General features: G+C 56.4%; 1 protein-coding gene and 1 long non-coding RNA gene across 8 annotated transcripts in view; both read left to right on the forward strand.

Annotated features, from left to right (window-relative positions):
- The window catches only part of LOC129509158 (calpain-8-like), a 47,345-nt gene that overhangs the window by 8,571 nt on the left and 11,093 nt on the right, over positions 1 to 27,681 (forward strand). For all 7 annotated transcript variants that reach the window (XR_008664280.1, XR_008664281.1, XM_055324612.1 and 4 more), the window contains 12 exons: positions 5,890 to 6,008; positions 6,937 to 7,070; positions 7,713 to 7,881; positions 8,957 to 9,046; positions 11,060 to 11,145; positions 13,266 to 13,340; positions 13,896 to 14,056; positions 16,422 to 16,597; positions 21,463 to 21,674; positions 22,703 to 22,739; positions 25,920 to 25,988; positions 27,449 to 27,506. Coding sequence is in view for 5 of the 7 variants with exons in the window: in XM_055324612.1 (XP_055180587.1) it covers positions 5,890 to 6,008; positions 6,937 to 7,070; positions 7,713 to 7,881; positions 8,957 to 9,046; positions 11,060 to 11,145; positions 13,266 to 13,340; positions 13,896 to 14,056; positions 16,422 to 16,597; positions 21,463 to 21,674; positions 22,703 to 22,739; positions 25,920 to 25,988; positions 27,449 to 27,506 (1,386 nt within the window). In the remaining 2 variants the exon portion in view is untranslated. The remainder of the gene's footprint in view (positions 1 to 5,889; positions 6,009 to 6,936; positions 7,071 to 7,712; positions 7,882 to 8,956; positions 9,047 to 11,059; positions 11,146 to 13,265; positions 13,341 to 13,895; positions 14,057 to 16,421; positions 16,598 to 21,462; positions 21,675 to 22,702; positions 22,740 to 25,919; positions 25,989 to 27,448; positions 27,507 to 27,681) is intronic.
- On the forward strand, positions 1,047 to 5,296 carry LOC129509159 (uncharacterized). Its single transcript, XR_008664282.1, has 2 exons — positions 1,047 to 1,507; positions 1,602 to 5,296. It is a non-coding gene; the product is annotated as an uncharacterized LOC129509159 (long non-coding RNA).

Here is a 27,681-nt window from a genome sequence, read left to right on the forward strand (position 1 = left end):
GCTGAGGGAGAAAGGGGAACTTTATCAGCTCATCCAAGTAGGCCTGGAAAGGGGGCAGCCTGGTTGTTCCAGGAGCGGAGCTCTGCCTGCTGGTGTCAGCTCTGCTGGTCTTTCGGGGTTGGCCTCCCTCCGTGTTGGACAGTCTCCATACAGCAGGACACGTGATCATCCACGCTCCAGACTTTATTTATCCTGGCGATGTTGGGAAACAACTCTGGTTTCACAAGCTCAGAGAAAGACTCTGGGTCTCTGCTCACTGCTTGGGCTCAGTGACTTCAGGGAAGGCCACGTAGTCGGTCCAGCCTCGGTCCCGGGCTCACTCCCAGGACTGCGCGGCTCCCCCAGCACCAACAGGGGAGAGCTCTGCAAGAAGGGGCAGTGGCAATGGGCAGAAGAATAAGGAAAATACGCCAACGTGAGGAGAGCGTGGAGGGGACTCAGGTCTGCGATCATGCCCTCTGCCCACTCTGGGTCATGTCTGCACTGCCCTGCAGCGTACCGGAAACACCTCCCCAGGGGCCCCTGTTCTATCTCTGGGCCCACCAGCAGCAGCAGTGTTCAGCTCAGTGTCCCAAGTGGAAGGGGCACACATGGGGAGACCTGCCTGTGGCCCCTGGCTCGGTTGTCACAGCTGCCAAATCCTGCTCGCCAGGTGTAGTGATGGGGGGTGCGCTGACCCCGGCTCTGCTCCCAGGCAGCGGGAGCTCCTGTGGTTGGTGGAGGCGGTTAGCGACCCTGGGGTCCTGTGTGCTGTGTGGGGCATCTGTCCCGCACACCCCCGAAATCCAGAGCACCTGGGGCACGGCCGGGCTTGGTGAGCTTTGCCAAGTTCTTGGCGGGTTGCCCTGAACCCTTTGCCTCACGGCATCATGAATCACACATCAACAATGTGCCTTCCGATATCCCGTGTTCTCACCGGCTGTCACGCTCCCGTCGGCCGTGAGCCATGCTGGCTGTCCACCGCACTGGCCGCTGGTTAAAACTGCTCTCTCTGGGGCTGCCTGCCCACGGCCCGTCCGGGGTCCCCGCTGCCCGCCCCCCCCCCCCCGAGTTACACGTCTTCTGGGTCTCCTTGTTCTTAGACACTGTACTCAGATACTGTCCTCAGCCCAAAGCGCCTCGTTGTCCGCCCACCCCCTGGGCATTGTCACCTATGAGCTCGCCTCGCCTCATCTCTACCTCTGAGGCTGGAGGGCGCCCTCACATCTGCGATCCGTGTGGAACATCTGATGCACCTGAAGGATCCCTTCACATATGTGCCCCTGGCAGCCTCAGGACCCCCTGCACTGATCTGGGTGCGCTGCCCCATTTATGATCACATGTCAGGGCATCTGACAACCTGTGCTGACCACCCCAGAGCACTGTTAAGGGCCACCATTGGCCCATGGGGCGGGGAGCACTGCAGCCTCCCCCAGAGCTAGCAGAGAATCTTTGTGTCACCTTTTTATTTCTTTCTCCATTAGACCTGGCTTCTAGACTTTTCTTGTGTTTGGATCCAAAGGATATTGTAAGTAAATGCAGTAAGCGGATGACTTCCTTGAGGCTGGCTCTGAGATGTGTTTACATAAACACCAAAGTTATAGGATGCTCTTTATCTGCAGGTTCGGTCACCTGTGGTCAGCGAGCAGGTGACGATGATCTCAGGGCCAAGGATGCCAGAGGCCAAGTCCAAGCTGGAGCTGCATGTCTCAGGCTGCCAGGTGTCTGTGCTCCTGGGCGGAGCCTGGGGAGAGGGCAGAGGGGTGACACAGAGGAGGCTGGGGCTGTGGTGCAGGGCAGGGAATCCAGTCCAGCTCCTGTCTCTCAGGTTCAGAAGTGTCTAGCTTTGCCTTTGCAGGTGAGCAGGCAAGGGTGAGGGCAGGGATTGGCATGGTTTGGAGGAAAGGAAGAATGGATTATAATCACAGGGCTCAGAGGGCCTGTAGGAGGTCAGGAGGTCACCCGGCACCTACTGGGTGGATACCTAGGAGACTGGGGAACACCTTGCAAAGCACAGGACAGCCTCCCAACCCAGAACTGCACAGCCCGCAGTGCCAGCCAGCTAGTTTGGGAGATTCTGCTGTAGTTGGATTCACTCATGTCACAGGAGCTTCACTAACTAAGGCCGTAGATCCAAGATCCAAATCTGGTTCTGGTCTTACGTGGTACTAATAGATGTCGTGTTCTCTCTCCCTGTTTGCGCCGTCAGTGGCAGAATGGCCAGGTCCTAAGATCTTCTCCTGAGTAATCAAATACTCGTTCTCAAATCCCTTCTGACAATTTCATACTGACGAGGTTTCCTTCAATTAGCATCTCACACTGGGGTCTGGGTCCATGACATGTCTGCAGCCCATGGCCTGCCGCCGGTGACCATCAGTGTGGCCGGCGAGTTAAGAAGGGGAAGCCACAGGTGTGCATGTTTTAACTGCAGCCAGAGGCAGGATGATGCAGGAGGGCAGGGGGACAGGGAGGGTGACACCTGGGATTGCTTGGCACCAACGTCAGAGCTGAACAGTACCTACTTGTGAACCCGGCATCGGGTGCCCACAAACAGCAAAGGTAGATTTTTACAAAACAAGCACTTGTGAGCCGGTCAAAATCTGCATCAGGTTCAGACGTGCAGTCGCACAGCGTTGCCTGCTCCCCGGGACCGCTCTCCACTGGCCACCTGATTCCCACTGACCACGAGTGGGAGGGAAATGCAAGCCAGCCGGCCGGGCCGATTGTAGGTGTTCCTGCTTGTCTCCGCTTTTGGATAAATGTTCCTCATTCGATTGACCTTTTGGGTTGATTTTTTGCTGCTTAAAGACCGGCCCCTCTCCTGCCTCCCCAGGATGGTGCCTGGACACGAGGAAGGCCAGTGGGAGAAGGATGACGCCAGTGGCATGTCTGGCCATCTCAGCTCTGATGCAGTCTGCCCCGAGGGGGTGTCAGACTGGCCCCCATGCCTCCGATGCTGGTCTCTGTTTCTGGGATCACCTGGGTGTACGTGGGAGGGTCCCACAACCCCTCCTTGGGCTCCCAGAGCTCAGAGAAACATCTTTTGCAGGGTTTCTATAAGAGGATGCACTTTGGGGCTAGCCAGGTGGAGGGAGCCAGCACAGGGTGAAGTCTGGGGCAGGGGTGCTGACCTCCCTGAATTTGTGCACCTCCCTGGAAGCTTCCTGAGCCCCCGCCTCTGGGTTTTTAGGAAGCTTCAGGACAGATGCCTAATGGGCGGAATCTTTGGCTGCTGACTATGGGTTCCCAGGTGTGTGAGGGGGAGGGTGGCACTGGGAGATCAGCCCACTCATTCCTGGCTTGTTCCCCTGGCAACCACTTGGGTCACCTAGGGGCTTTCCAGAGCCACCTCGTTAACATAACAAGAGAACCATACTTTCTTCCACTGCCTAGAAACCTGCCTAGGTTTTGGGAGCTCTGAGCCCAGAAACGGGCCCAAGAGCCAGAAAGCATTGTTGTTATAAATCATGGTGTCTGGGGCCGGCTGGTGCCCTTGGTGGGGGTCCTGCTCCCCCTGGGAGGTCTGACTGTGCGGTGTCAGCCCATTCCCCTCCTATAGTCGGGGTCCCGGGGGCTCCCTGGCCTGAGCCTGCAGCTCTGACAGCTCTGGGTGGGATTGACCTGCCCAGTCCCTGCTCCCCATGGGCAGGAGTCCCTGAGGCTATGCCATCTCCCCTCTCCCTGCCCCCAGGCTCTGTGTGGCCACCATCATCCTGCTCCTGGGTCCCCAATGCCAGGCCAGGCACGGATGCCCTCCGCTCTGGCTTCTTTAGCCTCTGCGGCTTTACTACTGTTCCTGCTCCTGCCACTGCTGAGCCTTCCTGAGGGGCTACTTTAGAAGTCCCAGGACCTGACCTTTGCTCCATCCCTGCTTCTTCCCCTGTCTTTCTGCTGGTGGCCCAGAGGCAGCCCCATGTCTCCTTTCCATGTTTGGAAGCACCCACAAGCTAGAGCTTGAGTTCTTGCTACCCAGGTGTTCAACCTTCAGGCTCCGAATTTGACATGTAAAGGGAATTTCTGATGTAGCAATTTTGTCCTAACAAAGCCTGACTCAGGATGACTGTCTCTTGGTGGACTTAAAACCTCTCTGACTGAGCTTCTCACTGCTAGGGTTGGGTATGTTTGGCGTTTACTGGGAGTTCCTGGATGCCATGTGGGCAGGGCCCTAAGGGATCAATATTTAAGTGGAATTTAAAAATCACTTTATTATTTTAATAACTGATTAAACCCGAGTACGGATAAGAAAAACAAAGCTCAACTGGTTCCCCAACTGCCCCTGAGGTCAGTGACCACAGCCCCCCATTCTAGCTCTAATTCACGGCTGGATTTTGCTGGAAGGTGGCCAGTGAGGAGGAACTTACCCATCAAGATTTTCTCTGGTTTTTCCGCCCACCTTATTCACCACCAGAAGCCTTTTTTTTAAAATTTTTATTTATTTATGATAGTCACAGAGAGAGAGAGAGAGGCAGAGACACAGGCAGAGGGAGAAGCAGGCTCCATGCAGGGAGCCTGACGTGGGATTCGATCCCAGGTCTCCAGGATCGCGCCCTGGGCCAAAGGCAGGCGCCAAACCACTGCGCCACCCAGGGATCCCACCAGAAGCCTTTTGTACCCAAACAGCCCCTTGGCTGCTTTTGGAAATTAAAACTAGGGTCAAAGTTCAAAGCTGTGTCCCTCCTGAGAGGAATCCAGCGAATGTGCCACGGGCTTCAAGGCAGGTCCCAAACAAGTTCCTGAAATGTTCTGAGCAGCAGAATAAATGTCTTTCCTCCCACGAGGACTGTTTGGAAGGGAAAATGCTTATTTGGATGTGTTCCGGTCCTGACAGTCCACTCACACCTGATGTGGGCCCTGGCGGAAATCCACACACCTGCGCGTGCAGCCCCTGCTCGAGCCCTGCGCTGGCCACTGGCACCAGGAGGACCTGTGAGAGGTCATAAGTGAGCAGATGAAAAGAAAACTGAACTCTGCCAGCTGGGCAGCCCTGTTTGATGTCAGCAACCCAGGGCCGTGGAGTCTCCGGGGTGCCTTGGATTCTAATGTAATGTCTGCGGAGTATTCGGGGAGGGCTGCTGGAGGCCGCGGAGCCAGCAGCGAGAACGTCCGTGCAGAGGGCACCCTGCGTCAGCGCCCGTGCCTGTGCCAGGGAGCCTTCCCTCATTACCTGCCCGCGCCCTGGATGCTGGCAGAGGAGGGAACTGTCAGGCCCAGCACCTGTCCTCCTGGGCTCCATGGCCCCGCAGGCCAGGGAGACTCAGGAGCAAATGTTCAAGGGGTCACCGGGGGTTTGCACAAGAACAAACCGTAATCTGTCAATTCATTCGGATGCTTGCTTATTTATTTTTATTCATCAGGTGTTCACTGGGCCCCAAGGATATGTCGGCCACCTGCTGGGGACTCTGGACCTGGAGTCCACCTCTGCACTGGTTCTGGAGCCACCGCGGGAGGGGGGTGATGGGTTTTTAGAAGCAGAGAAGGGGAAGGGGAGAGGGGACAGCTGGCACCATAGTGAGAACCTGCCAGTGTGGGGACAGAGGGCTGCCGGGGCCAATGACCGGTGCTAGTGTGCAACCAAGCTTGACTGGAGGGTGGGTTCTCGGTGGGAACGGGATGGAGGAAAGCCAAGACACGGGTGGGATCCATATTATTTTCTTTATCTGCATTCTCCACCCCAGCGATCGGGTGCTTTGGGGTGAAGTGGTCAGTATCCAGGGATGATGCAGGGGCAGAGAACTTCTCATCCTAAAGACAGGATGTTCCCTGAGTGGCAGGAGCCTCCCATGACCTTCCAATGCCGGAGGAACAGGGTCCATCCAACCTGGAAGGGGTTGGACTGAACGGGACGCTGAGGGTCAGACGGGGCAGGGGCCTGTGGCCAGCTGACCAGGGTGTCCCTGTGGCCCGTTGCAGGTGATTGCTGGCTGCTGGCGGCCCTTGCCTCCCTGACCTTGAATCAGGAGCTGCTTCACCGAGTAGTGCCCAGGGGCCAGGACTTCCAGCAGAACTACGCGGGGATCTTTCATTTCCAGGTACTGTGCTCACGGCCCTTGACCCCACAGGCGACCCTTGAATAACGTGGGGGACGGGGTGCAGTCAAAAGTCTGTGTGTCACTTTGGACTCCCCCAGGTCTTCACTGCTGACAGCCAGCAGCTGGCCAGGGCCTCCCTAAGAACACAAACAGTCCATTAGCACGGATTTTGTATGTCACGTGTACCATACTCTGTGTTCTTAGAATAAAGTAGCTCAGGGATCCCTGGGTGGCTCAGCGGTTTAGCTCCTGCCTTTGGCCCAGGGCGTGATCCAGGAGACCCAGGATCGAGTCCCACATCGGGCTTCCTGCGTGGAGCCTGCTTCTCCCTCTGCCTGTGTCTCTGTGTCTCTCATGAATAAATAAATAAAATCTTAAAAAAAAAAAAAGAATTAAGTAGCTCAGAGAAAATCAAATGTCATGAAGAAAATCATAAGGAAGAGAACACACACTTTTCAGGACTGAGCTGTATTTATTGAAACCAGTGTGTGTATCAGCTGGCCCTTGCTGTTGAGACCCAGGTCATTCAAGGGTCCTTTCCATTCCCTTGGGTCCCACCCACAGCCACAGGATCAGAGACGCAGTAGCCCATGTTCCCACTGTCCTCCCAGGGATCCTGGTGCTCCCTCGGTCTGAGAACCACCGCCCCCACGCATCCTGCCCTCCCTAGCCGTGTGGCCTTGATGAGGAAAGCCCCTTTGGGGTGAGGGCCCTGAGGCGTCACCCGCTGTGCCGTGTGGGCAAGTTTGCTTTTCCACAGACTCTCAGGCTGGATGTCATGTTTCCTGTGTCCTCTGGCCTCTGCTATGAGCGTGGTTGGGATGTGATCCTGTCCCCAGGAGCTCGGAGCTCGTCGAGGTCCTCACTTGCACGTCCATCTGCCCAGTGCTTTCTGAGGGGACCTTGCCCTGTGTTTGTGCACCCACAGTTCTGGCAGTACGGCGAGTGGGTGGAGGTGGTGGTGGACGACAGGCTGCCCAGCAAGGATGGGGAGCTGCTCTTCCTGCACTCGGAGACAGGCAATGAGTTCTGGGGAGCTCTGCTGGAGAAGGCCTACGCCAAGTAAGTACGTGGTTTGGAGCTGAAGCCCCCGTCTCCCCGGTGGACCGCACCTGCTCTGTGCCAAGTCGCTCCAGCACCCAGACCCAGAGGCCAAGAGCTCAGAGCTCGGCTCTGCCCCCGGAGGGGGTTAAGGGGGCAAACCCTGCAGCTGCTTGCTGCCTCTGCTGTCTCTTCATACAGACCCCAATGTCAGAATGATGAAGAGGAAGGGCACGGGTGCACTTCCATGGGGATGCCCTACGCAGTGCTCATCCCCCTTCCTGCTGGCCAGAAGACTTCTCTTGGGTTCTCCTGATGCGTGCCACTCACCCTGTCTTGCAACCCCATTCCTCCCCAGCCCTCTTCCTGGAGCAAGCCCTGGGCACTCTCAGCCTTGATGGAGGGGCCCCCCATCCCTGCCCGTGCTCCTAGTCACCAGGAGCCCAAGAAGCCAGGGTCAGCACTGCGAAGGCTGCACTTGGCTTCTTCCAGGACTGGGTGGGGGTGGGTGGTTTGGTGCAAAGTGGCCTGAGATTCGTTCCTGCAAACTGCCTGGAGCACCCTGCTGGCCTAACACAAAACGGGCAAAGCACCCTCTCTTCCCTTCCAGCCCACGTGGTCCCCTCGCTGGTGGATGATTCACTCTTCTTTCTCTTCCCACAGGCTCAATGGTTCCTATGAGGCTCTCACTGGAGGGTCTATGGTCGAGGGGTTTGAGGACCTCACGGGAGGCATCTCTGAGTATTACAACCTGAAGAAGCCTCCGGCCCGCCTGTTCCAGATCATCCAGAAGGCCCTCCGCGCGGGCTCTCTGCTGGCCTGCTCCATCGATGTGAGCCAGCTTGGCGTCTCTGCTTCCCGGTTTGGCAGGGAGGGGGTCAGAGCAGTGTCTGGGGCTGAATGGGCGGGTCTTACTAGTGGGAGGAAGGGGGGGCAGGCTTACTGTGGGAGCCCCAGCCTCCCTGGCTGGATCCCAGGCCCCACCTCCCACCTCCGCTGTCCCCTGTCTGCTTAGTAACTGTTGGGCTTTGGGAAACAGATATTTGAGGGGCATGCACACCTGATGGGCTGTGAGATCCTGGAGGCAGAGGGCAGTGGTGCTGGAACCAGGGTGCGTGTCCTCCCAGGGGGGCTGGCCTGGGGAAGTGTGGACACTGGAGCTTGCCTGTGGTCCCGCCCTTCTCCTGCCCTGACCCAGTGGTCTGGGACACACGACCTGCAAGATCTCCGCCTAAGTGTGTGTTTGCTGGAGAGATGATTCGGGGCCCAGAGAGAGGCCAGCAGAAGAAGACTCAGGGAGGCCCACTCAGTGCAGACTCTGGAGAAGCAGCCTGGGCTGGAGCAGCCGGCTTGGATAGTTGGTCTTCAGGCAGCACGGGGTCACTCTGGGAGAGTAGGTGACACCTCCAATTTGTGGTGGCACTTAAAGCCTGAAGCCATGCTCCAGACCTGGCAGCCACACGGTACCTGCCTGGAGCTGCAGGCCTGCTCAGAGGGGCTGTATGGGGTGGTCAAGGCCACACCTGCACCCCAGGGCTGCATGGGGGCCTGTCCTCGGAAAGCACCATAGGCCAGCCCTGACGGGGTTAGAGTCAGGGTCAGGGTCGGGATTGTGGTCAGGGTCGGGGTCGTGGTCAGAACTGGGGTTGGGGTCAGGGTTGGGATTGGGGTCAGGGTCATGGTCAGAGTTGGGGTTGGGATCAGGGTAGGGTTGCGGTCAGTGTCAGGGTCGTGGTCAGAGCTGGGGTCAGGGTCAGGGTTGGTATTGGGGTCAGGGTCAAGGTTGTGGTCAGAGTTGGGGTTGGGATCAGGGTCAGGGTCATGGTCAGTGTTGGGGTCGTGGTCAGGGTTGGGGTAGGAGTCAGGGTTGGGGTCAGCCAGTATCAGTGGACTTCATTCCCAATCAGGTCTCCAGTGCAGCTGAAGCAGGAGCAGAGGTCACCACCCACCACAAGCTGGTGAAAAGCCATGCATACTCTGTCACTGGAGTCATAGAGGTAAACCGGGCAGGGGAGGTGAAGGGGTAGGTCACCCCTGACAGCTTCCCTGCCCGCTAAGGCCCCTCTCTGGTTGCCCCTGATGCTACCCACGCAGGGGTTACTCTTGCTCGTTGTAACCTTCTGACTCGCACCCACTCATAGACTGATAACGCAGCCTGTCTGAGTGTCAACCCTGTGGGCTCCAGTGAGATGCAGGCCCCCTCTGAGGTGTGGCTGTGGGGCGGGAGGAAGGTGTCAGGGAAAGTTGTAGAGATTGTCAGATTCGCTCTTCCTTCTAAGATGTGTATGTGCATCCCAGCAAAGCAATGGGAACCCGAAGGACCCCCAAGGGGACAAAGGATGGGGTACAATAGTGGGAAGGAATGACAGCATTCCATACTCTCCAGCCCCAGCAGAAAGCATGGGCCATGGCTTTCAGTATTTTTATTTACTATATTCTGCCCCTTTGAAAAAGAAGTTGCAGTAACTTACAGAGAAGAGCCAGACACAATCAAAGCATACCATGCGGGTAAAATACACCAGACAATCCAGGAGCAAGGCGGTGCTACTGTTGAAAAATGAATTTTGCTTTGGGTTTCCCAATGGCCAAGGCAAAAAGGGAAATGCGATGGGATCTCAGTTTTTGTTACATGTTAAAATGGCACGGATGTTAAAATGGTTCATGCGTTTGTGTTTTGCAAACATGCTTTTTAGTGCAGTTTCCAAGTGCATGTGTGTGTAAGCGTGGGTATGATGGACGACCAAAGGGAAGTAGGACACCTGGCATTCATTGTGTGTGTGGGTGTGTGAAGGGTGAGAGCACCGTGCTCTAGTGAGCATTCAGTAAATAGCAGGGGAAGGTGTGGGTTTCCAAGTGTGGGCTTTGCAGATGGCTGCCTGGGGGCCCATCTCCCCTCTATGACTTACTGGCCTTGGGTGACGTCCCACTTCTGACTCTAGGATTTCTTTCCTCCTCCCTCTTCCCTTCTTCTTTCTTCTTTCTTCTTCTTCTTCTTCTTCTTCTTCTTCTTCTTCTTCTTCTTCTTCCTTCTTCTTCTTCTTCTTCTTCTTCTTCTTCTTCTTCTTCTTCTTCTTCTTCTTCTTCTTCTTCTTCTCCTCCTCCTCCTCCTCCTCCTCCTTCTTTTTCTTCTTCTTCAGATTTTATTTATTTATTCATGAGAGGGATCCCTGGGTGGCGCAGAGGTTTGGCGCCTGCCTTTGGCCCAGGGCGCGATCCTGGAGACCCGGGATCGAGTCCCACGTCGGGCTCCCGGTGCATGGAGCCTGCTTCTTCCTCTGCCTGTGTCTCTGCCTCTCTCTCTCTCTCTCTCTCTCTCTCTGTGACTATCATAAATAAATAAAAAAAATTTATTCATGAGAGACAGAGAGAGAGAGGCAGAGACACAGGCAGAGGGAGAAGCAGGCTCCATGCAGGGAGCCCAATGTGGGACCCAGAGATCACAACCTGAGCTGAAGGCAGACACTCAATGGCTGAGTCACCCAGGTGCCTCTGACTCTAGGATTTCTGAGCCATAGAATAGTGACAGCACTCAGCTCCTAGGACCCCCAAGAGTTTGGAGTGAGGCGACAGTGCGTTTGAAACACTTCACGCCATGTCTTGTCCAGAGCGCGTGCTCAGTGCACATGGACCCCTGTGTGCTCTTGGCGATTGTTTGGAAGGCATTTATTACCATTAAGTCTCCTGTAAAAGAGCCCAGTCAGTCTTGGGCAAATGTAACGTCTAAATGCAAGTTAAAGTTGACACAAACTTGTTTGTGAGCTGGACCCACTGTTCATTCAACCCAATTGTGGAAAATAAAGCAGTTAGCCATGTCTGGAAAACATGTGTTAAAATAAAGGTTTGCTTGTGAAAATAAATAAATAAATAAATAAATGGAAAGAAAGAAAGAAAGAAAGGTGTGCTTGTTTGGGGACATTTGACATGTTGAGTGCAAGCCCTCTGGGGGCAGACCCGGGCATGGGGCAGCGGGGCCCCAGCGGCTCAGGTCATTTCCCATGTGGACCTTGCAGGTGGATTTCCGGGGCCGTCCCGAGAAGCTGATCAGACTCCGGAATCCATGGGGCGAAGTGGAGTGGACCGGGGCCTGGAGTGACGAGTAGGTTCTGCTTCCCTGTCCTTACCTCCCCCGGTGGAAAGACATCTTGCCGCAAAGCACAGTCCTCATGAGGCCGATGGCACAGCCAGCGTGGCAGCACTTTCTGTGCACAGCCTGTTCCAGAAGGAGTATTGCGTGGCTGCAGCTGAGAAAAGCAAAGCGGCACCATGTAGCTGGAGCCTTTGCTTCTGGGTCTCTGCTCGGCGTGTACAGATTTGGCAGCTCAGTCACTGAAAGGTTTGCCTGTGTCCCACCTGCCACACCATGCTGACCCCAACGGGAGGCCGGACCCGCACGATCGGGTGCCTCCTTCTGCACAGACCCTGTCCTCTCTGACAAAGGCCATGCCCCCCAGCTCCGAGCTTAGGAAGTGGGATCCAACCCCAGAGCCCAGCGGGCAGTAGCAGGCAGGCAGTGTCACTTGCTCATGAGGGGGCAGGTGTGGCTCTTTCCTGATGAGGTCACGGAGAGCCAGGCCTCCCGCCATGGAGGAAGAGTCACTGGAAGTGGAGAGAAGCCCCTCTTGCTCTGTTTTCAACCTTGCAGGAGTCTCCCTGTGCTGCCCGTACCCCGTGATGGCAGGAGGGCTCTTGGAGGGGGCTTTGTCTCGTGCACCCACACTGCCCATCACTGCCCATACCTGTGTGCTTCCCTTCAGGGGTGTGCCACAGACAAATGTGTGTCTAGGGCTGCAGATGCTGATTCTGCTGCCTAAGTTTGAGCAAAACCCAAGACTTCCATCCTGCCAAGTGCCCAGAAAGGATGTCCCAGGTGAATGGAATCAACAGTCTGAGTTTCAGCCATTTTAGCTGACAGCTGTTTAGCAAGCTGCCCAGAGGGCTTCTGTGGCCCTGTCTCCTTCCCTGATGCCCCCTCTAAGAGGCTGGGACAGATGTGAGGGGCAGGCGGTGGCGGGAGAGGACCACGTTCCAGCATCTGGAGACACAACCTAGGCCGTATCTAGAGCAGCCGGTGGGGCAGGAGGACTCTGACCCTCTGAGCCACACACCCGAATCACCTTAATATCCAGTTAAATTAAACCACTTAATTTCTGTTTTAGTTTCAAAAATCCAACTGGGAGATTTAGGTCAGATCCAGAATTCTCCAACTTGTCCCTACCCTTTGTTTATAACATGCACCATCTGAGATTTGGGTCTGATGGATTAATGTTTCTATGAGGTGAAGGGGTCCTGGGTGCTTCCCTGCATGACCCCTGGGTTCCGAGCACCTGGGCTTCCATGCAGGGAGGGGAGGGGCTCACGTTTTGCTGAAGGCATCCAAGGAAGGGGCTGTTTTTTTTTTTTTAAAGATTTAATTTATTTATTCATGAGAGACAGAGAGAGAGAGAGAGGCAGAGACACAGGCAGAGGGAGAAGCAGGCTCCATGCAGGGAGCCTGATATGGGACTTGATCCCAGGTCTCCAGGATCACGCCCTGGACTGAAGGCAGCACTAACCCTCTGAGCCACCAGGGCTGCCCAGGGGCTGGTTTTTTAAGATGGGTCTTGATACTGCTCAGTTCCTAGACTTGCACACATACTTTAAGAAACCTTGATTGGTAAAGGTCAGGTACTGGAGATGGTGTTTGAATGAAGTAGTGAGTATTGCCACAGAAAGGCCACCAGTGGGAGGGCTCATGGGTGACATGCCTTGAGGGACATTGCCACCCGACTGGGCCTGAATGCCACTGTCGGTGGCTCGGGACGTGGATGGTGTGTACGTGCCCAGAACGACAACCTGCTGGTGGACGTGCCCATGGGCTACCTGCCCGTGCCCCTGACAGGCACTCTCATGCCTCCAGTCTTGGACTCTGGCCCTGTCATCAGGGCCTTGGTATCTATTAGAAATGGAAGGTTCTTCGGGAGTGAAATTAAGGCAAATCCCTGCTGCACTGCTGGAGTCCATGTCCTTGGGCTGCGTCCCTCCCCGGGCGCAGGGTGGGGTGGGTGCCACCCACCCCATTCATTTGACCTACCCCTGCCCACTGGGGTTTGGCTCCTATCCATCTCTGGCCCTCAGGGACGTCTAGCTGCCCTAAGCAGCAGGGACTGCAGCAAAACTTTCACGGATGGCTGTCTCTGCCTTGCTTTTTAAAAATTTTAGTTTTATGCTTTCCCCCAGTGCACCAGAGTGGAACGACATAGACCCCAGGCAGAAGGAGGAGCTGGACCGGAGAGCCGAGGACGGGGAGTTCTGGTGAGCGTGGTCTGCGGGGGCTGGACTTCACAGTCCGACAGGGGGATCGGGAACTCGAAGACGTGATTCCCACTAGGGGCTTCCCTTCTTCCCCCTTTTGCCCTGTGTGGTCCGACTTCTGGGCCTGCGTGTCCGAAGCATTGCCACCGTGCCATCTGGGTTCCATCGAGGCAGAGAGCACTACTGACCTCTCTCTGAGTTGGGCTTAGCCCCGAGACAGGGTGACTTCCTTCACTGCTGAGTTAAGGCAGATAACAGGGACGCCCCTTGGACAGGGCGTGGTGGTAGGACATCTCTGCTGGGCTGAGTTAAATGGGAGGATGCCTCTGCAGGCTCTGAGGTGCCCAACCCCAGGGGCAGGGCCATTTATGGCTTGGTCCCTGTGCCGGTCATTAGATGTGTGATGGGGGCTCTGATAAAACGGAGACTCCACAGTGGCTGGGGATGTGGACAGCGGCCTTGCAGCCTTTGCTCTGTCCAGGGCCAGCAGGTATACCCCCCTCTCCCATAGTCCTGGCCTGCAGACCCATAGCCCTCTGGTCCCTCTGCCCCCAGGATGTCATTTTTGGATTTCCTGGGCCAGTTCTCTCGGCTGGAGATCTGCAACTTGTCCCCAGACTCCCTGAGCAGTGAGGAGCTGCACAAATGGAACCTGGTTCTGTTCAACGGCCGCTGGACACGGGGCTCCAGTGCTGGGGGCTGTGCGAACTTTCCAGGTAAGGTGGGGGGGGAGCAGGTAGCTGGGGCTCACCTGCCTTACCTGCTCGAACTTCCCAGGTGAGGTATTGCCCGGCTTGGGGGGAGGCCAGGGCAGCAGGGGGCAGAGGCTGCAGCCCCCCACCTGAGGCCTGAGCTCAGCTAACAGCATTCTGTAGCTTCTGTGCATTCAGGTGTCCACACTCCCCCCACCTGTCCCTGCCCCCAAAGATGTACTTCCTCTACTAGGCCTGCTCCTTTCTTGGGCTTCTCCCGGTCCCTGGTGGACACGGGTTCCCCTGAGCTCCAGCCTCTCTGCTGCCTCAGTAGAGCGCATCCAGCCAGAGAGTGCTGTCGGGAGTGGGGATGGAGTGGGGGCCTGGCTGGCTAGCCCCGCTGTCACAGGAGCTCCACGACCATGAGGACAGTCTGGCACAACCGTGGCCTCTGCATTGGCGTGGCCATTGGCCTGCGCAAGGGCCTCGCTGCGGGTGGGGCGTCCTCCTGGGTTCATCTGCCAGCACGGATACGTCTGCACACAGGCTCCTCCTAGGTCGCAGCAGGCCAAGGCGGCGGGAGGAAGACTCTGACCGACCCCACCTCTAAGGAGAAAGGAAGGAAACCGAAGCCCACCCCTCTCCCCTTCCCCTTCCCCCAGCTGCCCAGCCCTCACCCTCCCTCTCTGATGCTGCTGGTTTAGACTGTACAGGCTCCAGACAGAGGAGCTCGGAGCTCTGCAGGGCTGTGCTCGGCCATAATAAAATCCCACACAGACGCAGGCCTGGGTCCTGACCACCGTGTCTTCCTTCGTCCCCGGTCCAGCCCAAAGCTGTACTCCCGGGGGCAGCGGGAGTGTGGGCCGCTTGCTGGGCTGCACAGCAGGGGCCCTGGGAGCGTCCTTTCCCTCCTCTCAGCTATTTCTTGATCCTCCTGATGCGCTGTTAGTACCCACCGCGGAAGGCGCTTTGTAAACCGGTGGTGTTCTCTACAAATGGGGTGTATTATTTTTATGGCTCATTCTCTTCTTCCTTTTCTGTGAAGGAGTAAACAAAAAATGTAGAGGTTGCAGTGTAGTTGCATTTGGGAGAAATTAAAATATGCTCGCCATTAGCGAGCTCTTAGAAAATGGGCAGGAATGTGCCTGAATGGCTTTGAGAGCCCGGAGCTGTCAGGGGCGCCTGAGGCGTCCGCGCAGAATCACCATCACTACCCAACCTGAGCGGACAGCGGTCTGCCGGTCTGTCTGTGGGAAGACCGACTCTTCCTGCCCTCTGGTGATGATGGCAGTGTGCAAAATCCCAGAGCGCGTCCGTCTCCTCTGGAAGCTCTGGAGACTGACCTTAGGAGCCACACACCTGTGCCCTCAACAAACGAGCTGCACGTGGACATTCTGGGAAGGTGGGATTGAAGTCATATTATCGTGAACAGCCAGGGCTTCGTGGTCACTTGTGCATGGCTCATTATCTCATCGAGCTTCTCTTATGTAGTGGATACGAGGACCCCCCACCCTGGTCTGTCCCCCCCAACCAGGGCACATCAGGATTGAATTCTTGAGGCCCCTCGTGCAGACGCCTGCCAGACTTGTCTTCAGTTATGCTCTGCTGCTTGACTGCTAGAGGGGCCGTGTGCCCTCGAGTGACCCATTTGATCTCTGTGTGCCTTGGCTTATGTAGAAGGAGTTTTAAAAAGTCATCTTTGCTGTTTTGAGGGAGTTTTAAAAAGTTATCTTTGCAGGGAAGCGGTCTTTTAAAATACCTGTAGGTGGTATGGCAGGTATGCTTCTTAATCGCCATTCTCCCTCCTGCATACTCAGTGACTTACTCTGAGGGAGTGTGTCTTCATGCGGTGGTCATCTGGGGAGGCCCTTGGCCGAGGGACCGAGGGTCATGCCCAGGGCTGCTTTGGGCCGTGATCTGTGAGGGGACAGACATCCACCAGACAGGCTGTCCATATAGCCTGTCAGCAGAGGCCTCCAAGGACGTGACTCCCCACCCCGAGACCTCCCTTCCTCCCCAAGGGGGGGGGTCGCCTTTCACGGGCCAACACTAAGAACAGGGGCTGTTAACCATGTCCCCCAGGAGACCCAGGGGTTAGTTATGAGAGCCCCAGGGAAGCCCTAGGGCCATCAAACCTTGGATATTCCCAGTCAAGCTTGTCCAGGCCCTCGTGAGCAGATGGACCCATGCAAAGTTTCTGGAAGCTGTGGGATGTATCTGGTGGTGTGGGGGCAGGGGCAGGACCCAGCCCGACCACCCTGTAGAGGAAACTCACTAAGGCCTGCTTCCTGCTAGCTGTGTGTTCTCTGGTATGACCAAGGTTCTTCCCTTGTGTTCCTCCTGCCTCCTCGCCCCTATTGGGAAACCACCATCTCCCGGCGACCTCCAGCCACTTACTGGACCAATCCCCAGTTCAAAATCCATCTGGACGAGGTGGACGACAGCCAGGAGGGATGTGTTAGCAAACCCCACTGCACGGTTCTGCTGGGTCTGATGCAGAAGAATTGCAGGCGATGGAAGAGTACAGGACAGGGCATGCTCAGCATTGGCTATGCTGTCTACAAGGTACTTGGAGCTGGGTCACCCGTCATTTCACACCAGATGTCTTTGGCTGGAGTGTGTTGGCCAGTAATCAGGGTGTATCTCTCCTATCACTTGAACCTTCCTCCTCTTGCTGCCCTAAATGCCACTCCCAATGGCCTTCCCAAGGCCTGAATTCCACCTTTAGAGGTTCATTCCTCTGCTTATATCTGTGCTGTTAACATTCAGTTTTGCAATTCCTTAAAACTTGCCTGTCATTGAGGGCTCAGTGTTAATGCACTTACTCAACTTTCAAGTATTGGCATCTTAGGGGACAGGAGCCAAGATTATGGGGCACAAGGCATTCGAGTGGGGAAGGGAGGCTGTGTATGGGGGGCCAGAGACAGTCCTTTCTTCTCACACTGGGCAACCTTGAGACTCTCCCTGGGACACATGGGCATGGCTGGGGTGAGGGGAGTCACACGGCTGACTTCGGTTCTGGTGGCTCTGGGTGGGGGACCTCAGCTCTGGCCCAGGCTGCGGTGCACACGGGCCATGACCCCTGTACGACTCCACAGCCTCACAGATGGGTTAAAGCAAGGCTTTGGGGGAGTGAGAAACCTCACCAGGAGCCAATTGTAGTCCCCATTTTTATATAGGCAAAGACTCCTTATAACAAATTTCGGAGGGGATTGTGGTGGTTGTTTTCATGTAATTTTGTTAAGAGAGAATTTCTTGATGAAAAGACAATTTTAATGAGGCAGAATGAGAGCTGGCTGGAGGCCCGACCCCTGGGGACAAATCAATGCTTGGAAGAGAGGCATTGGCGTAAGCTGCCGATCACCAAGCTCATACAACCTCCGGCCCATTTTTTCCCTACTGTCCTAGAACTTAGGGCTTTTGAGTCCAGGTTGTGATGTGTGTGTGTCTTTTGTGGTGGAAGAAGGCACGACGAAAAATAATTGGTGGCTTGATGGCAGGAGAAAAGATTTTCTTTTTTTAAATTTTTTTTTAATTTATTTATTTATGATAGTCACACACAGAGAGAGAGAGAGGCAGAGACATAGGCAGAGCAGGCTCCATGCACCGGGAGCCCGATATGGGATTTGATCCCGGGTCTCCAGGATCGCGCCCTGGGCCAAAGGCAGGTGCCAAACCGCTGCGCCACCCAGGGATCCCCAGGAGAAAAGATTTTCAAATAAAGAAGCTGCGCTGCGGTTTGCGCCAGCTTGGCCCTCCGCCCCACCTAGAGCGAGCGCAGCGCCAGCCCAGATCCTCTGCTCGTGGGCACACGGCCCTGGGAAGCCCTGAGGATCGCGAGCCCGTGCACCGTGCTTTAGTGAGCGTCGGCTCTGCGCAGCGCTGTGCTGTAAGCCGAGGCACATGCTTCCCGCGCCCGGGTGCTGCTGAAAAGCAAAAGCCACCTGAGTGGACTTTAAAGCTCTTGCTGGCTTTACGCAGGGACTTGTGAACCGGCGGCATCCTATTCAGCAGGCGGGAGGAGCTGCCGGGAGCTGCACAAAGTGAAGGACTTCTAGAGGCACAAGGGTATGTCCTAGCGAGTACTGGGTGGGTTCAGGCAAGGTCACCTTCCTTGTGACAGCAGGGGTGTCAGGCGGGTCACCTCACGGCTATGACCCTGGTGGTTACAGATGATCTGGATTAAGTTTCCACCCCTGGAGGAGCTTATTTAGGTGTCCAGTCTCGTTGGTTGTAGAGGGACCTGGGGTCATAGGGGGCACCTAGGTTCATAGGGGTACATGGGGTCGCAGGGATCGTCTGGGGTCATGGGGGCCCCTGGAGTGTGGAGGCACCTGGAGTCATAGGGGGGCACCTGGGTTTGTGGGGGGCATCTGGGGTTGTAGGGTCATCTGGGGTCATGGGGCACCTGGGGTCATGGGGAGCACCTGGGGCCATAGGGGTCACCTGGTGCTGTAGTGGGCACCTGAGGTTATAGGGGGCACCTGGAGTGTAGGGGGCACCTGGGGTCATGGGGGGTCATCTGGAGTTGTGGGGGGCACCATTCTGTGACCTTGTAACTGACTCCTAAGGCTTTGGGAGTCCCAAGAATGGAGACCTGTGTAGGTTGAAAGCCTGTCACCCATTAGGGAGCAGCCCTGATGCCCCAAAGGCCACGGAACCCCATGTGTCTGTGCTGCTCTGTCCCTATAGTCTTTCTGCTGTGACAACAGGCTCAGGCCAGGCAGGCCTGTCTTTGGGGATTAGAATTGTGTGTTTCTGAGGTGACCGTCCCTCTCCTTCCTTTGGCCTCACTGCTTTGGGTCTGTGTCCGGGCGTGCAGGTCAGGGAGGTGTTTGCTCTCATCGAGCCCCCGTTATTACTCCTGCAGAACATGGGGTCCTGGCCATCATATAACTAGAACATAAAGTACAAAAGGAGATCCCTTCTCCCTTCGGATTTCTCAGGTGTAGACGGCCTCGCAGGTCATTCAGGACTGCCCCAGGTTAGAAGTGCGCTACCTGTCTGCAAGGTGTGGGGAGGGGGAGGGTTGCACAGCATTGAGGGAGGGCCGTGCTGTCTCTTTGACCTGCCTGGTGGATTCCCCAAGCTCCCTGATGGGGGGAAGAAGTGGCTTGGCGGCCTTCGGAGATGACTGGCAGCAGCGGCCTCTCGCTCTGAGGGACATTGGTTTTCCCACACCATCTGCTGAGCTGGTGATCCTGGTAGGTGGCAGAGACAGTGCCAGTGCCCCCACTGGCCCCCAGGAGGGGATTGTGGTGACCTATGCAGTACGCAGTAGCCTGACCTGAACAGGTGGTTACCGCTTGCCCCGGGCTCCTCTCTGTGTAGGAACAGAGATCTGTTATCTGATCTCTGATTAGAGAAGGAAGCACCAACTTTAACCTTTTGGATCCCGGCTCTTCCCGTGTCTCCTCAGTGACACACCATCATTATCGTACTTGACACCAGGGTTCCTGCTGCCGCTGGACCTCCCCGGCTCCCCACGTGCCTGACTGGTTGAAGGGAGAGCCCCAGACAGACGGCACCTCCGGGGCAGGGAGGGGGGCGCTGGCCAGGCTCACGCAAAGTCTGGCCCATGCGTTCTGGCCTCCCCGGCGAGCCAGGGGACATCTCCATGTGCAGGCTGCATCCCAGACTTGCTACAGCAGAGTCCCTGGGGTTCCCGCGTGCAGCTGGGGTTGGAAGCACTGACCCCCCCTCAGGATGACGGCCTTGACTGCGCAGAGGTGTGTTTGCCTGCTGCATCGTACCCCTGCTTTCCTGGGTCCTCACACTCGGCTAGCACCTGCTCAGGACCCAGTGGGTGCTTGGTTTAAGGACTCCTGGTCTGCCTGCCGTGGGCTCCCGAACACATGTCATTAGTCATAGAGGTCACTTGGAGGTGGCACGGAGGATTGGGGGCGCACACCTCTTCGCCATGAGGAAATAACGAATCAAATCTGCGTCATGTCTGGGGATGTGATTCTCATTGGAAATGTCCCCTTTGTGTGTGAGACATGGTTATGTGCACACATGGTGTGTCTCCCGGGGTTTCATGTGTTGCTGTGGATTCTGTGCTCAGGCAGTAGGATCCCCGGGCTTGTGAAAGCGCCGTGCATGGGCCCACCCAGCCCTAGAGCTCCTGACACTACAGGGCTGGGGTGAGCCCCACACTCTGGTGTCTAACACATCCCCCAGGCTCAGGCTGGCCCTGGGCCACACTTTGAGGGCCACTGGCCTTCGCCCCTGTCCTGTCTGCACTGTTGCTCCCAGCTGAGTCGGGGCCAGGGGCTGGTGGTTTCCCTGGGAGTGCCCCCCAGCCCCACGCTGGCCCCCCAAACAGGGCTCCTAAATCTGCCCCATCCGGGGCCTTCTCGAGAACTGTGTGGCCCTTTCCCGACCCTGGGAAACAGTGGGCTTCCCTTTCTGGGCTCCAGGGAGCACCTTTCCCTGCTGGTCTCCTCCACCTCCCTTGGCTATGGCCTTGCTGGATGCCCCTCCAGCATTCTCTGGCCCAGAATATGAGAGTTTTCAGGGGGTCTCAAGTGTGTTGGCTGCCCTTGAACCCAGGGCAGAGGGGGCTGGCTGGAGGTCCCTGAGGAGCCCTGACCAGGGCACTGGGGGCAGGTGGCCCTGCTTTCCTCCCCCTTGTACCAGATCTTTGATCCTAAGAGGGTCTGGTGACCGTGGGTGGACATGATCCCCTCTGGGGTGGGTGTTCCAGGTCAGCACTTGCCCTCTTGACACAGGCGTCTTGAGGAAGATTGGTCATAAAGACACAGCACCACCCACGGGAGGCTCGCTCACCATAATGACCATTATGCACCATTAGTGCATCAGCACTAATTAGCCTGCGTCACACACCAGCCACTCCCACCACCAAGCAGAGGGGTAATGGGGTGCATCCTCCTTCCATAGAGAGCCAGAAGCCTGGGGGGTGGGAGCTGGCTCCATGCCTCACCTGCCTCCTTGGCCTCCCAGCTTGATGGCCCGGTCAGTTTGCAAAACACTCTCCCAGAGGCAGCGGTGAGCAGGCCTTTCTGGCGGCTTCTGCTTGAGGAGCAGGATTTCAGCTCCCCCTCACCCCACCACCAGCCACAGGCTTGACCTCCTCAGCTGCAGAGAAGAGTCTGGGGGGTTGATGGTGGTCCCTGAGGACACACCAGTGAAAAGTGCCATGTGCACTGGAGACCCTGCTCTGTGCCCCTTTATTTAACCGGGGTGGGGGCAAGGGGTCTGATCATTGTGGCATCAATGGTGTCGGTGCCTCCCTCAGGGCCTGGTGTCAGAAGTGCCCAGATACCCCCACTGAGGGACATAGATGAGTCCTCCTGATTCTTGGCCCAGTGTTAATAATCAGCCATCCCCAAATCAGACTGTAAGCCCAGCTCTTGAGCCACCGTCCTCCACTGTTTGGAGGGACACTAACCCTACCCTGCTCTGTGCAGCTGGAGAGCCCCACGGACACACCCTTGGGCAAGAATTTCTTCTTGGGCCGCCAGCCCTTTGCACGCTCCAGCGCCCATGCCAACCTGCGGGAGGTGTCCAGCCGGCTGCTGCTGCCCCCAGGGGAGTACCTGCTGGTGCCATCTACCTTCAAGCCCTTCCAGGACGGGGACTTCTGCTTGAGGGTGTTCTCACAGAAGAAGGCCAAGGCCCTGTGCGCATCCTGTCAAAGCTGCAGTCCCGAGGGGGCTGAGTGCCTGGGTGGGGGGCACAAGTAGCCTGGCAGGTGCAGGGCCCCCTCGCTATTGTGACATGCCTGGCTCAGCTGCTGTATCCCAGAGGGAGTCTGAAACTCCTGGTTCCCATGGGTCCTTCACCCGCTATCCTTGTCCTGCCCCCTTGGGTCTGTAGGACACCAAGCTGTTTGCTTAGAACAGGTCAAGGCTGGAAAGAAGGAGCTCTAGTGACATCTGGGCAAAGGGTTTTCCTCCAGCAGAGATGGCCCTGGGCCCAGGGAGTGGGATTCAGAGGGAGCACCACCGCCTTGGTACATGCCATGCACATGCATCCCACACATGCATACACACTGCACACACCACACACATCCACACCACACACCCTGCACACACATCATACACATACATACATATGCATGTGCACGCCACACACTTACCCTCCCACACCACACACCCCTGCACAACACCATATACAGTGCACACATCCATGCACAGACACTCCATACACATATGCAACCCACATAGATACATGTACACACATCACACACATACACATACAGGCACACACACACCTTGCACACACTGCACATACACACACATGACACCACACACCATGTGCACGTTTTGGCCTGTAGGCCTGCTGGCTCATTGTCCAGTCACAGTGTCTATAGGGATTCACAGAGCTGGGTCCCCAAGGGAGAAGAGAGTGAACGGGTGAGAAAGCAACTCCTACAGGCAGGTCCCCTGGGGGAACATTTCAGATTTCATGAAGGGCCACTGGGCTCGGCAGCTCTCATCTTAGATAGACCCCGGGAGGGTGGGGTGGGGGAGTGAAGGGAGGCTGTGGGTAAAAATTCAGTTTGTGTGTTTGGTGCTAGTAGTGATTGAGGGTCTGGGGAGGGGAGCCAGTCTGTCAGAAGAGTAAAATACTTCCTGAAAGTACCTGGCCATTAGCCGTACTGTTTACTGACTGTTTTGTCTTTTCTCTCCTTGCTTTGTGTTTCAGGGAGTTGGGGGATGGGGTAGCTGGAAACCCACATGAGGTAAGAAATCTTTCAGAACAGCCCGCTCGCAGAGCAGGCATTCATGGTTTCTTGTTGATTTGTAAAAGTTCTTTATATATTAAGGATGATAACATTTTATTCCTCAGGGCTACAACATGGCTCTGGCCTTTCTCAATGAAGAGGAGACAGCCACAGGGGGGCCCAGGGAGGGGCCGTCGGTCCCCCACATCCGTGGGCGGGACCCTCAGACAGAGCGGGCCTGTGTGCTTGGGCGGTTCTGTGTAGGACTGAGAAGGCTGTGGGAGGGAGAGGTTAGACCCCCGCTCTCAGGTAGATGTGCAGCTTTCAGGGGCAGATGGTGGAAGCCCATGAGGGGTGGAAGCCATGGGGGGGAAACCCATGAGGGGAAGTTCATCCAGAGATGCCAGAGATGGATCTGGAGCTGTGTACATGGGGTGTAGGTGTGCTGGGGCGAGCACCCGGTCGGGGTGCCGTGGAGGGGCGAGTTCAGGGCCAATGCTGGGGGAAGCAGTGTGCCGAATGTGGCTTCCTTCACCCACCTGTGTCCTCAGCCTGCCGTCCTCCATCCCGGGTGGTGCATGGGGAGGCAGCACACAAAGGGGCTGCTCCCTGAGGGATCATGTGGCGGCTGCAGGTTGGGGTCCCTGGCTGAGTGAGGTGGGGGGACGTGCTGTGTCCTTGGTTCCTATTCCTGCAGGTGCACAAGAAGCTCTGGGGTTCATTCATTCAGTGTTATTTTAACTCCAGTAAATATATGTATACAATGTCTCTTAGCTCAGTTGAGCCTGGGCTTCAGGTCACGAGCTTACTGGACAGAATTGTCTGTCCCAGCCAGATGGCGCACGGCTGTGCCCAGCAGCGGCCCTGCCCAGGTCAGCACGACACTGGCCCCGCAGGCGCTTTCTGGGCTGGCGACTCCTGAGGATGGAGCCGCCCCGTCCCCACCCAGCTGTGGGTAGAGGCCCAGCCTCCTCTCCGACATTTCTCTCACCGTTGGCGTCAGAAAGGCCCGTGTGCCCGAGTGGAGGGCGTGGATCTGAGCCTGCAATTAGGTGGTAGGAACTATCCTTCTGATCTCTTTTCTCTTTTCTGGTTTCTGTTAAATCAACCAAAGGCTGGCCCTAGGCCCCCATGCACCCAGTTGGTAGAAGGTCGTTCCTGGTCAATGGTGGAGGCTCCCTGTCTCCCCCTCCTAAGTCTCGGGGTTTCCTGAAGCTCCCATCGTTCTGCAGGAAGACTTTTCCTGCGGCAGGTGCTCACAGGCCCTGCTCCCGGGCCGCCCCAGGGCTTCTGCATGAGGTCTGGGGCTCCGACCCTTTGTGAACTAGTTGCTTCCAGGCCTAGCTCCCAGCCTCCCCTTGTGAGGTCCCGCAGAGACATGCAAGGTTCCCAGGATCCTGGGGCCCCCAGGCTGGTGCTCACATACCCACAGGGGAACGGCATATTCAGGGGACTCAGGACTCAGAACATGGGGCACCCACAATGCCACAGCTACAAGGCAGATCCCTTTGTGGCAGAAGCACTCGTGCTCTCTGAGCACAGCCGTGAAGTCCACGCAGGAAGCCCTTGAGAACGAGAGCCACCCCGCGTTCACCACTGCATCTCAGACACAGGACTGTCCCTGCCACATGCTGGCGTCCAACAAATCTCTCGAAAGGAATTGGCACTGAGGTTCCACCCACTCCACCACTCAAACACCTCTCCCGTTCCTGTGGTCTCGTGCAAATCTCCTGTGTGCAGTGCTACTGCCTGGGGGCAGAGTGCCTGCCGTGCACTGGTGTGTGCGCACATCCAGTTTTTGTTGTTTTGTTATTTTTGTTATGTGGTTTGTAATTTTACACGCCTTGCCCCAGTTTAATAAAATCTTACCCTATGTCCAGAGTCTGGATGTCCCACTAGACTCTGGCAGGTGGTGTATCGTGTTATAGGAACAAGACGAGGTGTTTATTCTGCAGCACCTCTTGAAAGTCATGTACGTGCGATGACAAGTATTTATCATTTTTCTTCTAAAAAGTGCAGGTGTGTTCTTGGATTGGCTCATCGTGTGTGCGAGCGGTAGGGTAGACATCGCTGTCGCCACGTTGTGGATGAGGAGGCGCCCAAGGGTGCAGGTGCAATCAGGCCAAGAGCACGTGCTCGGGTTGTTGGACTGAAGGGGAAGGAGTGCATGGGCTACCATTTGGTCTGGCTCCAAAACCTCCTGGCCCGTGGTTCCAGTCTGTTACTTAACACCTTTAAACCTCGGTTTCTGCGTGTGTATAGTATGGAGGGTAGTGAGACCCTCTCCTCAGAACAGTCCTGAGTAGTAAATGAGTTAATCCATGCAAAGTGCCTGGGTCGTGAGCATCCATCAAACTTTGTACTCCTGTTTGCGCTGTGTCACCAGGCTGTGTTGGGCCTTTGGTGCTTTTCCAAGCAATGGTTGTAGACAACAGACTTGGCTTTCTGGGAACTCTCTGGGCCATGTGGGAGGCCTGTGACATTGGGGCAGAGCCTTTGTTGGGCTGGGGAAGTCTCTGGACAGATCGTTAATGATTTGTAATTTTTTAAAAAATATTTTATTTATTTATTCATGAGAGACAGAGAGAAAGAGAGAGGCAGGGACACAGGCAGAGGGAGAAGCAGGCTCTATGTGGGGATCCCAATGCAGGACTTGATCCCAGGACCTCAGGGTCACACCCGGAGCTGAAAGCAGATGCTCAACCACTGAGCCATCCAGGCGTCCCTGATTTGTAATTTTGACCGGACTTTGATACATATCAGCGGGCTTCTGCTTCTCTGAGGGGCCCCTGGAGCAGGCCTTGTCATTGAGCCATGAGTGAGGGCAGGGTCCTGGGAGCGGGGGCTGAAGCTGTGGAGGGTCCTCCAGTATCTGAACTCCCACTTCTGCTACTTCTGCGAGGCCGTGACCCCAACTATGTTAGAATCTGTGTGTATCTGAGAGTCTGATGAATGCTAAGAAAACACACACTGATGCAATTTCTGGGGCTCACAGACTCCCAGAGGGTCTCTGAGGGGCCCACAGGCCAGACAGAGATTCTCTGAAATCCACTCAGGGCTGGCATGATCACCTTCCCCTCAGAGAGGGAGCCAATGCCTGTACGTGGCGGCAGGTGTGTGGTAGGGACGGAGTGGTGGGTGTGAAAGGTCCTTCATTCTCCCTGCGCACCCCCTAACTCCTAATTGTGCTCTCTGCAGCCACACCCCAGCGAGGTGGACCAGGAGGACAGCCGGTTTGGGAGCCTGCTAGGGACACTTGCAAGGAAGGTAGGTGAGGCCATGGGCGGGACGGTGTCCCTTCAGATTCTATTTTCCGGGGTCTCTGTAAGCACGAAGGATGAGGGCACTGCCCCTCCCTACCCAGCCCCTCCTGTCCTGACTCTTGTCTCCTCCTGCCCTGAGGGCACAGTGACAGGCCCAAGTCAGGTACTAGCAGTGTGTGGTGTGTGTGGTGCTTATGGACTTGGGTGTGTTGAACTTCCAGGCCTGTGTGCCCAAAAGTCACAGCAGACTCAGGACTGTGAGTGGCCCCCTAAGCACCATGAATGTGTCGTCTCTACTGAGATGTACCACGGAGCCTTAGGTGGGTCTCAGTCCGGCTGCTGCAGCAAGTACAGGAAAGAGGCTGCAAACCACAGACACTTGCTTCTCCAGGATCCAGGGGCTGGATGTTCAAGGCCTGGGGGCCAGGGACCAGGGGCCGCAGAGCCTCCCTGTGGGCTGGGGAGAGAGGGGCAAGGGGCCTCTGGGGACCTTCATGAGGGCACTGACCCCTCTGGGGGCTCCAGCCTGCGGGCGCCTCACTGGGCTCAGGCTCCAGCACAGAGATTTGGGGGCACAAACATTGGGTCCTTGTTGCCTTGGCTGCCGAGGGTCTTAGTGATCAAGAACATCAAGAATGACAAACAAATAGCCTGTGTCCATCGTCACTAGGCACCTGTCTCCCCTGCCTGGCCATGTGGGGCCGCGGGTCACTCCCTCTCCCTGCTGTGTGGTCCCAGAGCCAGCCACATATGCCCTCCAGGGGGTCAGGCCGAGGGCTGAACACGGACCCTCAACATCCTGCCCTTCCTGCAGGCAAGGGGGTAGACTCTTTGTCCACAGGCTGTGCACAGGGTCCTGGGGTCTGAGTCTGGGTGCCCGGGTGACTGGCTGGTGAGGCCACTGTACAGACAGTAAGGAGGAGACACAGTACACACGGGCACTTGGAACCAGACCCTAGCCCAGTGCTCTTCTCTGCACCTTGTATGCCTCCTGCCTGAGGCCTGTCCCCATGTGAGAGTTGAAGGCAAACCTCTCCTATGGCTCAGCATTTATCCCAGGTGCACTCAGGAACCTTCCCCAATGTCTCCACTTCTGGTGTGAGGGCTTCTGTGTGGGATGCCACCGGGGAGCAGGTGCTTTGGGGCGAGACTGTGTTAGGTGTCCAATCCCAGTGGCTGGATGGTGGCTTTGAACACGGTAGCTGTGAACCCCGAGGAACCACATCACGATGTATTGTGTTGTTCATGGTGTTTACACGCTCACAAAACCACCATCAGCCCCAGCTCCTGGTCCCACACCTCGTCACACTCCTGCCCGGCTGTGGGGGACCCTGGGGAAGAGGAGAACTAGAGGTTCTGAGGTAGTCCCGGGACCCTTGGACCTGCTGTCTGGTCCACATCAACCTCACACCCTGAAAACTTGTTGGGACCTGGCGTAACTCGCATTTGGGTTCCTTTTTCCAGGATTCTGAGATCGGTGCCAATGAACTCAGGACGATTCTGAATGAAGTGTTTTCCAAAGGTACATTCTTCCTCAAGCTTTCCAGAAAGTTCCTGGGAGTCTGGGAGAGGTGCAGGGTGCAGGGTGTGGGGTGTAGGGTGGTGAATGAAGGGGGCAAGGGAGGCCAGGAGAGAGCTGTCAGGCCCTCGAGAGACAGGCTGGGGCTGAGCAGGGAGCAGGCCCTGGCCTTACGGTC

The sequence above is a fragment of the Nyctereutes procyonoides genome, unplaced genomic scaffold, assembly GCF_905146905.1.
Source record: "Nyctereutes procyonoides isolate TBG_1078 unplaced genomic scaffold, NYPRO_anot_genome, whole genome shotgun sequence".
NCBI classification, from domain to species: Eukaryota; Metazoa; Chordata; class Mammalia; order Carnivora; family Canidae; genus Nyctereutes; species Nyctereutes procyonoides.